General features: G+C 32.9%; 2 protein-coding genes across 2 annotated transcripts; one reads left to right on the forward strand and one right to left on the reverse strand.

The window, feature by feature from the left end:
• On the reverse strand, window positions 2,998-6,260 carry LOC109231504. The gene is made up of 8 exons (XM_019397165.1): window positions 6,161-6,260; window positions 5,860-5,993; window positions 5,209-5,761; window positions 4,437-5,091; window positions 3,991-4,335; window positions 3,698-3,916; window positions 3,420-3,507; window positions 2,998-3,321 (listed from the first exon to the last, which is right to left on the reverse strand). Exons 1-8 carry the CDS (start codon window positions 6,258-6,260, stop codon window positions 2,998-3,000), a joined length of 2,418 nt encoding a protein of 805 aa, XP_019252710.1.
• Window positions 9,946-10,344, forward strand: LOC109231505 (nuclear transcription factor Y subunit B-5-like). Its single transcript, XM_019397166.1, has one exon. It carries the CDS (start codon window positions 9,946-9,948, stop codon window positions 10,342-10,344), a length of 399 nt encoding a protein of 132 aa, XP_019252711.1.

Below are 11,121 nucleotides of genomic sequence, written 5' to 3' on the forward strand. Positions count from 1 at the left end.
AGCAAGTTTCTGATCTATCAAAAGACAGGATTGTTGCTCATATGCTGGTAATTCTCTTTGTTTATTTTAAGTTTATAGTTTTTGTTCTTGAATGAGTCGTATTCAACCAAAACATATGGTACAGTTTATTCCGGTACCTGTTGTAGGAAAATTGTGAGATACATCTTATTATTTAATTACTTTGCAATGGAGTTTGTAGAAGCACAATGTGTTTGCTTGAAATTTTCTTATTTTATTCTGATATGCCAAAGTGATATTCTCTACTGGTGCAACAGTTAATCAATATTGCAATTAACTTTTATTCATCGTTATATGTACATGTGATATCATAAGAATAAGAGGTTTTGGGTAGGCTTATAATTTATGTCTGTGATATAAACAATTTATAAAAATAGTTGCGCATCATAGTAGCAGTCTTTATAAGAGTAGTAAATTGTTTGTTGTTCCATGGATATAGTTGGCTTGGTATGAATTCTTTTACTAGAAAAATGTATTGCTGTTATTTTCTGATTCTTTAACGATAGATGACAGTTAATGTAATAGTTCAAATGATCAAGCAGTGATAGTTTAAGTTTGAAGTTTTCAATATTGTGAGGAATACTCTCAAATTAGCTTATCCTACGCTTGTTTTTGTTCCTCTTCTTTCACCATTTGCCCTGTGCCTTGTAGTTTTTGGCTCTTACTTTGAACTTGGCAGATCCGAGCTCTCTTATTGAGAATGCTCATTCAGCGATTTGAGTGAGTGGCGTCCTTAATTCCAGAATGTAATAGATGAAAGAAAACAGTTTGATTCATTTTTTTGTCATCTTCAAGATTAACTTGAAGAACAGATTGTCACAGCCAGTCATGTAATGCTTTGAGTTCAAGTTAAACAGACATGCTTCCCTGTTTTATTTACAAAGTGGTTGCAGCATATTTATTAGTTATCCTTTACTACCGGTTCCACATACAAATTTATTTTAGTTGCTCGTATAGTCTTAGGTGACAAAACTATCACTTCTAATTTTTTTTGATTTGAGTGCAGGATGCCTTTGAAATTCCAGACACGCAACACACTAGGGATACTATCCTTCATACAGCTAACAATTTGTATCGATATCGTCGTAGCAGGCTCTATGATCATTTTAAGAAATTTGCTACAAAGGAGGAACGCTTGCAAAACATACCCGAAGATGTTACTGAAGTTGAATGGAAATTCTTGGTGGAGTATTTCGACTCTGATCCTTTCAAGGTAATTAAACAAAATATGCGCAAAAGCTATTATTTAGCTAAAAGATTCTGAAAAATATCTACGTCAATCAGGGAAGTTACAAAAACTAATAAAGCAATCATATGCCTATGAAATTGGAACTTAAACTCTCATGATCAGACTCAAAGTTTTGTTTATTTCTTATTGTACTTTTCATACTTGAATCCTTAGATATATCATTGATTTATATTCAATATAGAGAATGAGTGCCAGAAACAAAGTAAACAAGGCAAAACAAGGAATCAATCATATTTGCGGCAGAAAATCATTCGGGGCAGTCTCTTTTGAAGAGGTGAGATATGTCTTATTTTATGAACTTAGTAATTCTTTCTTCGATAACATAATTTGATTCATTTTGTTAGAGAGATCCAATCACTGGAAAAGAGCCAAACTTTCAGACACTTTGGAAAAAAACTCACATGAAAAATGGTCATTGGGTCAACGATGCCGCTGCTGAATTGAATGTACATACAATACTCTAATCTTTAATCCTATGATATGAGTTTATCGAAACAAATATTGAAAGCTAAATCTTTTATGGCTTGTTTGTAGGATAAAGTGAATGAATTGGTTGCAGAGCAAATTCAAGAAACAGAAGAGGGTACTGATATGGACCCTATTGTTAATGCGTCCTTTATGAAAATTGTTGGAGAAAAGTCAGGCTATTACCGCGGTCAAGGATCAGGACTTAAGCTAACAAATAAGCGATCCATGCAAGGGCTTCAAGATCAACTGCAAGCACAAAAAAAAGAGGTGGAAGAAGAACGCCTTAAACGAGAGAGTGTAGAATCCAAGCTTAAAGAAGTACAAGAGCAACTTGAGGAGGAGCGAAAAAATCGAGAAGTCATGCAAGCTCACGTAGGAGTCATGGAAGCTCGTGTAGGACGTGAGCAAAAAATGTTAAAAGAGGGCATGGTGGGACTTGCATCCCTTATACAAAGTTCTAAGGTATTCATTTAGTATAAGCGCTAAAGTTTCTTTAGTTGCCTTATGAAGACCAAATAGTTAATTTTGATATTATAAAATAGTTTCTTACTTGGTCGTAGTTTTTTTATATTATAAAATAGTTTCTTCCTTGGTACTATCATGTTTAAGATCTTTATTTGTGTTATATTTAACAGATTCGACTTCCTGCTGCACTTTTCAATATTATTACAAATTTAAGTGGTTCAGATGAGGAAAGTCCTGCAAGTCCTATGAATGACATCATGGTAAGTAAACTCCGCCTAATTCATGTAAAAGTATATTTCTTGTCACTCTTCTATTACTAGTTCTATTTTCGACTTATGCTTATGTTCATCTTTTGTACTGTATTGAAATGGAGTATTTGTCTATCCTCCCTTCCTTTTTGGCTGCCTAAAAGTATTATCGACGATATAATGATAAGTAATATTCATAAAATACTGCTAGTTAATAAATTTTTAATTCATTTTAGCCTCTCTTCTTTTATTCTCCTCTAGATTTTTCACTGGAATATAAAAGTTTCAGTATTCTATAAATTACAGAGAACTTTTTTACTTTTAAAACTCTACAACTTCATTTATGTACAACTACCTTTATGTGATATGATCTTGTGACTAATAGTAATTACTCAACAAGGGGACAACAACCTAAAGGAAAAAGAAATGAATTACATGTATTGGAAATATAGAGATGCTTAAAATAGGAGAAGTATTAAAAATGAAGCATTATATGTTCAGGTGAAAATGTTAAGATCAAGAAGTTAGAATTTAAATTCTATGAACAATTCAACCTCTACTTTGACTTCGACCTTGAGGTGGAACTTCAAACCAGTCACATTGGAACAATGTCACTAAATTTTTGTCCAGATATTGGATTTCTAAAATTCTTCTTATCTTTCCATAATAATCAGCATTTTCTGTATATTCATCACTCTTTACAACTATACCACTATTTTGAGTTTTTAAAAATTTCTCGGATGCCACTGTTCGAAACCTAAAACCATTCAAGATATATCCATTATGACATTCTACTCGTAAATCTGGACCTCTTGCCAAAGCGAGCAATTGATCAGTAATTCGACCATCACCGTTATCTTTTAATTGTATCACCTATTAATTACAAACTCTCAAATATTAGTACTACTTAAAAATAAAATTTATGAATTGTTCTAAATAAAGATTAGCCAATATTGAATTATATAAGTTACCTTTTTCTGAAACCACAAAGGAAATTCCTCTTTGTGCCTCTTGGCAACATTTTTGTTATTCTCCTTTGTTAATATTTCTAAATGTTCCCTATAGATAATGAAAATTAAAATAGAATGAATACATTACAAGATAGTCGTTGAGAGAATTTATAAGAAGCAAAGAATGTAAATTAAGTGAAAAGTATTTTACTCGATAAAAGGGCCAATTTCTGCACAATTTTGGAGGATGTAAAAATGTGCTTGCTTGATTTCAAGATCACTCAATTTTGTCCAATCACCCCCCTCCAAATGGCTTACCACGACAATTAAATACAGATAAGCCATTAGGATCCATGTTGGAAGAGCTAGAATTCCTATCTGGACGATTTTCTTTTGTCTCCATATCAGTCAAATATTTGGAACAGAATGTCATGCATTCTTCTGCAAGATAGCCCTCAGCAATTGACCCTTCTGGGCGAGCCATGTTGCGTACATAACTTTTTAATGTGCGCAACATTCTGTTAAGTAAAAATATATCAGTTTCATAGCAAATTTCAGCTAAAAGAAAAATTTAGAGTAGTAAAAATCTAACCTCTCGATGAAATACATCCATCGAAATTGAACAGGACCACCCTCCTTTGCCTCCTTTGCTAAATGAATTGCCAAATGAACCATGACATCAAAGAACGTTGGTAGGAATATACGTTCTAGTTTGCAAATTGTCATCCGTATGCTTTTATCTATTTTATCTAACTTGTCCATATGCAACTCTTTAGCGCGCAAATCACTAAAGAATAATGACAATTCAATTAACGGATCATATGCATCCTTTGGCAAAATTCCTTTGATGATAAGAGGAAAGATACGCTGGAAAAGAACATGGTGATCATGACTTTTAAGTCCAAAAATTCTAGCTTCCTTAACATTGACACAACGACTAATGTTAGAAGCATAAGCATCAGGAAACTTGACATCTTTGATGAGTTGACAGAATTTAATCTTCTCCGTTTTGGATAACTAGCAGGAGGAAGTATATACTTATCCCCACTTTTAGTTGGATGGAGCGGCTTTTTGATTCTCATCTCTTGTATGTCCAATCGAGATTTCAATGTGTCCTTTGTTTTTCCGTCAATATCCAACAACGTTCCTATGACGCTTTCACTAATATTTTTCTCTATATGCATTACATCCAAATTATGTCTCAACAATACAGTCCTCCAATATGGTAGTTGAAAGAATATACTTTTCTTCTTCCAGTTGTCACGTCTTTCGGCATCTCGTTTTCTTTTTCTTGTGTTATCACCTATGGATCCTTGTGAGGATGTATTTATTTGTGCAAGCACATCATCTCCACTCAATGCTTGTGGTGTAAGTCTTTCTTCCCTTGTATTATCAAAAGAACTTTTGCTCCGACGATAAGGATGATTTATCTCTAAGAACCTACGATGACTCATGTAGCAATGCTTTCGACCATGTTTCAAGTAAATGGAGCAAGTATTTACATGACAAACAGGACAAGCGAATTTACCTTTAGTGCTCCAACCGGACAAAATGCCATATGCAGGAAAGTCATTAATTGTCCACAATAAAGAAGCACGCAATTGAAAATTTTGTTGCTTAAAAGCATCATAAGTCTCAATTCCATCCTCCCATAATTTTTTCAAATCATCAACCAAATGTTGGAGATACACATCTATATTCATACCAGGGCTTTTAGGGCCAGGAATAAGCAAGGATAACAAAATATTAGATTGTTTCATGCATAGCCACGGGGGTAGATTATACGGAATCAAGAATACTGGTCACCTACTGTAGGCATTACTCATGGAACCAAAATGATTAAAACCATCTGAAGCAAGTCCAAGTCTTACATTACGTGGATCTGATGCAAAATCCAAATGTTTCTCATCAAAAGTTTTCCATGTCAGTGAGTCAGCTGGATGCCTTAATACTCCATCATCAACTCGTTTATTTTTATGCCACCTCATATCTTCTGCGGTTTGTTTAGTCATAAACAACCGTTGTAATCTTGGTATCAAAGGAAAGTATCTAAGAATTTTTCTAGGAATTCCTTTCTTTCTCTTATTCAAATTACTTGAAGCAACTTCAGTGTCATCTTCTCCTTTTCGTACTATCCATCTTTTCTCACCACATTCAGGGCATTGCTCAAGATCCTCATATTCCTTTCTATATAAGATGCAATTATTAACACAAACATCTATTTTCACGTAATCTAGACCCAAATCTTTAATAATCTTTTGAATTTCATAAATAGAATTAGGGAGCACATGTCCTTTGGGAAAAGCATCACTTAATAATTTTAACAAAGAGTCTAATGAAGTATTACTCCAACCATGCAAGCACTTCATTTGAAAAAGACGCATTACAAAAGAGAGCTTCGAGAACTTTTCACAATCTGGATACAGCTTTTGCTCTGCATCCTTTAACAATCGATAAAAACTCTTAGCTTCTGCATTAGGTTCTTCATATCTAGACTCAGCTCTGACTCATAAGTTATATTATCTGTAGGAATACCACGATACATGTCATGCAACATCTTGAAAGTGGCAGCATCATCGTTTCCTAAATCTGAATCTGCACTAGAATTTATTTCATCATCTGAAGATGAATCCGACTCACCATGATGAATCCACCTATTATATGTTGGATCTATACCCACCTAAGTAAATCTATTTTTACTTCTTCTCGTGTTTTCCTACGTACATGGTTGCAGTTAGTGCACGGACATTGAATTCTTATACCAACATTAGGATTTGAAAATGCAAAGTTCAAAAATTGTTCCACGCCATTCAAGTATTCTGGTAATGCCCTGTTCCTAAGAAGAATCCAACTTTTATCCATTATATAATTACCTACAAAAATATAAAATAGTAGATGTCCCTCAATTATTTGCTGTCAATTTACCAAAAAAATAAATAAGGAGAAAGGTCAGAGAAAGACTCTATATCAAAATATAGTTAAAACAATATATAATTTGAATGAACAGTGATACGAGCAAAGAAACACATGAGGTGCCGTCGAGGCCCTTTATCTGTTTAATTGAATTGTTTTTTTTTATATATATATTGAGAGAAAAATTAAGGGATTCTACCTCATTTGCCTTTAATTTCAACAAGCACCGGATTCGACAAACCTAACAGCAAATATACTACATCTTGAACACTAGCAAATTCTAACAGCAAATTCAACAAGCACCAGATTTGCCTTTAAACAAAGATCAAATTTATACTCACTTGAACACTAGCAAATTCTAACAGCAGAAGTTGAAGAAAAAATGGATGACCACAATTGAAAAAACCAATGATAAGAAATTAACAAACAACTAAACTACATAAAAATAGAAGATGAATAGGGGAAAGAACCTGTAAGGCAGATTACTTTAGATGAATAGTAATCAATAGCACTCACCGGACTTTGTAGACGAGACAGAACCAGTTGCTCAGAGTTGTCGAATAATAAAGGAAAAAACCTAGCTAGAATGGTAACTGAAATAGGCTAAGGATTAAGGAAAAGTTAATTGAAAAGAAAAAACGGTTTGTGCAGAACATGGTTTGCCGCGTTTCTTTTGGCGGAAAGTTGAAAATACTTAGCAAAATTTTAGGCCACAAACCAAACCTGTTGAGAAACATCAGGCGTGAACCAAACTTGTTGAGAAAATTAAGGGTTCTACCAACAAGAAATACAAATTATTGCCAATTTATTACATTTAATACTACTACTATATTTTCACATAAAATATGGCAACAACACAAAACCTTTCTAGAGTGGCAACGAAAAGAGGGGGCTAAAAATCCGGAAAAGTAATTAACAAGAGAAGAGTTTGCCGCCTTCGATTTTGGCGGAAAACTGAAAAATAATTAGCTAACTTTTAGCCACACCCCACCCATATTGTTGGCAAAAATAAATTATATTGCCAACAATACAAATATATTGTTGCCAATTCTATTTATATTTTAAATTTATTATATTGTCCATAAAATATGGCAATAAGAATATAAAACATTGGTAACAAGGAAAAAATCATGGCTAAAATTTCTATGATATAGCAACAATTTTATCAAGTTGTTGTCATTTATTACAATAAGCCAACAACACTATGATTGTTGCAAAAAATTTGTTGCTAATTTTTTTAATTTTAAACTTAATATCTAAACGATAGATTATGGCAACGATATTATTATGTTTGCAAACAAGAAAAATTTTGTGTTTAAAAGTTCTGTGATATAGCAACAACTTTATCAAGTTGTTGCTATTTGTCGATTTTTGCCAACAAAATTGTAGTTGTTGCTAAAAAATTGTTGCAAATTTCATACTTTCTTGTAGTGGGGGTTGTGGTCAAATTGTGCTCATAGTCAAGTGAGGGTTCCTTTGTAAGTTTTCGAAATTAATACAAAGGTTGGGATCTTCCCGTATTTGATTGTGTTCTTTTCAATTTGCTGCCTGCCAAAATTCGTTTAAGGCCAAACTTGCTGAAAATTTGGCTAAGTGTTGGGAAAGGCTAAGTCAAGTGCGCAACTTGACTGCCGCGCGAGTGTGACTTTGGACTGAGCAAAAACGCCCCCGTGACACCAACCACCAAAGGGGCAGATATAGGCTTTCGATTAGGGTTCAACTGAACCAAAAGTTTTATTATACGGAGTATAAATTTTTATGTGGAAATTTACTAAAATTTTAACAAATATTAGATTTCAACCCATAAATTTAAACAATAGATGAGTTGCTAAAGATCTTAAAAGCTTAACCTATTAAATATAAATTTTGGATCTGCCTCTATCATATGAAATGATATGATCTGTAGTACACTTTTAACAAGGTTTTGAGTTCGATAATGTGAACGAAAAAAATTCTGGTATGCAACGCTTTCTCCTTTGACATGCCTTACACAGAGCAAATTCGAATTGATTGGCGCCCTAGTATGAGTATTGAATAAAAAATAAAAGAAACAAACGAACAAGCCGACCCCACCATTACTGCCGAGTGCGGACGCGGTCGGCATCTACAACTAAGCCACCATGTGGCTTCACATATACTGTGTGATTATCTACACGTACTTCACTTATTTTTATACTGCTTAAAAGTTCCAACAATGAATCCACAACTTAGACGTTGTGAGTAATGAATTATAATAGTAAATAATGAAATACTTTTTTTTTTTTTGTAAGTTGGATAATTAATAACACAAATACGCAAGTATATTTCTCTTCTTACCTTATATTTCTACTGAATTTGAGGCTTTTACCGTAAGTCTGTACTTGTTAAAGTTATCTTAGACGAACATTGCTTCTTTTGATAGAGTTTGGAATCAGTATAAACATATAATATAATTTATAAGCTGAATATAATGGATGTGGTCTGATTTAATACATAGATATATACACGTAATGCTAATAAAAGAGTTTTTCTTAATAAGCATTTGTGATGTGACATTTAGTGCAAACCACGGTTGACAAAGAACAAGTGTGTTATATACGTAGTTACTATATCAGAAAAAAAAAAAAACACCTACTCCCTCCGTTCCAATTTATGTGAATCTGTTTGACTAGGCACGGAGTTTAAGAAAAAATGAAGACTTTTGGAATTTGTGGTCCTAAACAAATCAAAAAGGGGCCCAGAGTATTTTTGTGGTTATAAAAGCTTCTCATTAAGGATAGAATTGTAAGTTTAAGCTAAATTGTTACCCAAATTTAGAAAGGGTTCATTATATTCTTTTTGGAACGGACCAAAAAGGTAATAGGTTCACATAAATTGGAACAGAGGGAGTAAATACTTTCAACATGTACTTTTTTCTCTTTCTTTATTTTTTTGGCAAGTAAAATATTTTTTTTTTACCAAATAGAGTTATGTACAGACAACGAAAAAATTGATAGTTGGACAGCAAGCCCCAACTCCAGCTACCACTCTACACTACAATCACCTCAACTAATCTCAAATTGACAATCCTTATAACTATAATGGATAAAAAATTAGCTGCTCCGGCTATTTTGCAATCCTCTGCTTCATTGCTATTATAAATATGTAACTATGTCGACATCATCTTACAACAAACTACATTTAAAAAACGAAAAATGCTTGTTTTTTCTCCGATGCCAATAATGTTTTTCAAAATTTTTTCAAGGTTAGAGATCTTGTATCTTAGTGATTGATAAATGTGAAGTTTTAGATAAATTTTTATTTTAGAAAATGCTAAACTTTTTTAGAGACAAATTATTTGGTATTGATATGTAACAGTTGTTCTGAATAAAGTGCAATAGGCTTAACTGAGCATAACTACTAACATTGGAACATATGTAGTCAATTGATTGGTTAAAGCTATACCATTAATCACATCTTTTGAAAGTGATCTATAATATTTAACTGAAACGAAAGTCTAATTGGCCACCTTAGTGTAAACAATACCTGGAAAAAGATGTTAGCGTGAGCATATATAAAAAGAAGTTTTGACTAGAATATATTTACATGTCTCTCTAACATTTGACACTGTACTATAGTATACCAAATTAAATTTCATTTTTCTTCCATTGAAAAAATGGCTCAAAACGAAGAAGGAAGTAATAGCAAGGAACAAGATCGTTTGTTGCCTATAGCCAACGTTGGTCGAATAATGAAACAAAGTTTACCAACAAACGCAAAAATCTCAAAAGAAGCAAAGGAAACAATGCAAGAATGTGTGTCTGAGTTCATCGGATTTGTGACCGGTGAAGCATCGGAGAAGTGCCGGAAAGAACGCCGGAAAACGGTGAACGGCGACGACGTTTGTTGGGCTTTGGGAACTTTAGGGTTTGATGATTATGGTGGTGCAATGAAAAGGTATTTGCATAGATATAGAGAGATTGAAGGTGAGAAAGTAAATCAAGAAAGAGTTAGTAATAATAGTGAAGAATTGGAAGGAGGAGGATCTCAGCCAAGAAACTACAATCTTGATTAATTAGGGTTATAATTGATTATTTCATGTTTTTTTTTTCTCTTGATTTTCATTCTCTTCTTTTACAATTGTTTTTCCCATAATTTCTAATTACAAAGGTTTGTATTTGTTCAAATGGAATCATGTAGAATTAAAACATCCATTTCATAGTCAAGTTGGTTGAATGATTTTTCTAAAAGAACTAAAGTTTTACCCTTTTTTTGGGTATGGATTCACTTGATATTACACTGCAGGTTGACTTAAGCAAATGCGGTACTATGAATTGAAGCAGATCAGGTAAGTAGAAATAGTATTAGATTAAAGCAGTATTAATTACTCTGTATTTTATTTTTAGAATCGATTTGTTTCCAGGAAAATTTTCTACTCTATGATTGCGTTTGATATGAAGAAAAACATTTTCCCCAAAACATTTTTCAGCATAAATTTTATCACACTATTCAACACTCTATAAAACATAGAAACTATTGGAGGAAAACATAAGTGAAGAAAGTCAATTTACCTCTTTTAATGGAAAATATTTTCAAGAAAAATTACTTTTTTGTTGTTTGGTTGCCAGAAAATGACTTATTTTGCTGAAAAATATTCTTTAGAGAAGGTTTTCCTTGGTACCAAATAATACACCCTATATGTTATATTCATAGGCTATATACTACTAATTTGGAAACATAAACAAGATCATGCCATTAGCTAGAAGAGTTGATGAGTACTGATTGGTCCTTAATTTAGGCTAGCTTTCCCTTTCTTTAGGGTTTGTTTTGGTTTGAAGTAAGAATTAGGAAG

Source organism: Nicotiana attenuata, chromosome 8 (assembly GCF_001879085.1).
Source record: "Nicotiana attenuata strain UT chromosome 8, NIATTr2, whole genome shotgun sequence".
Classification (NCBI taxonomy): Eukaryota; Viridiplantae; Streptophyta; class Magnoliopsida; order Solanales; family Solanaceae; genus Nicotiana; species Nicotiana attenuata.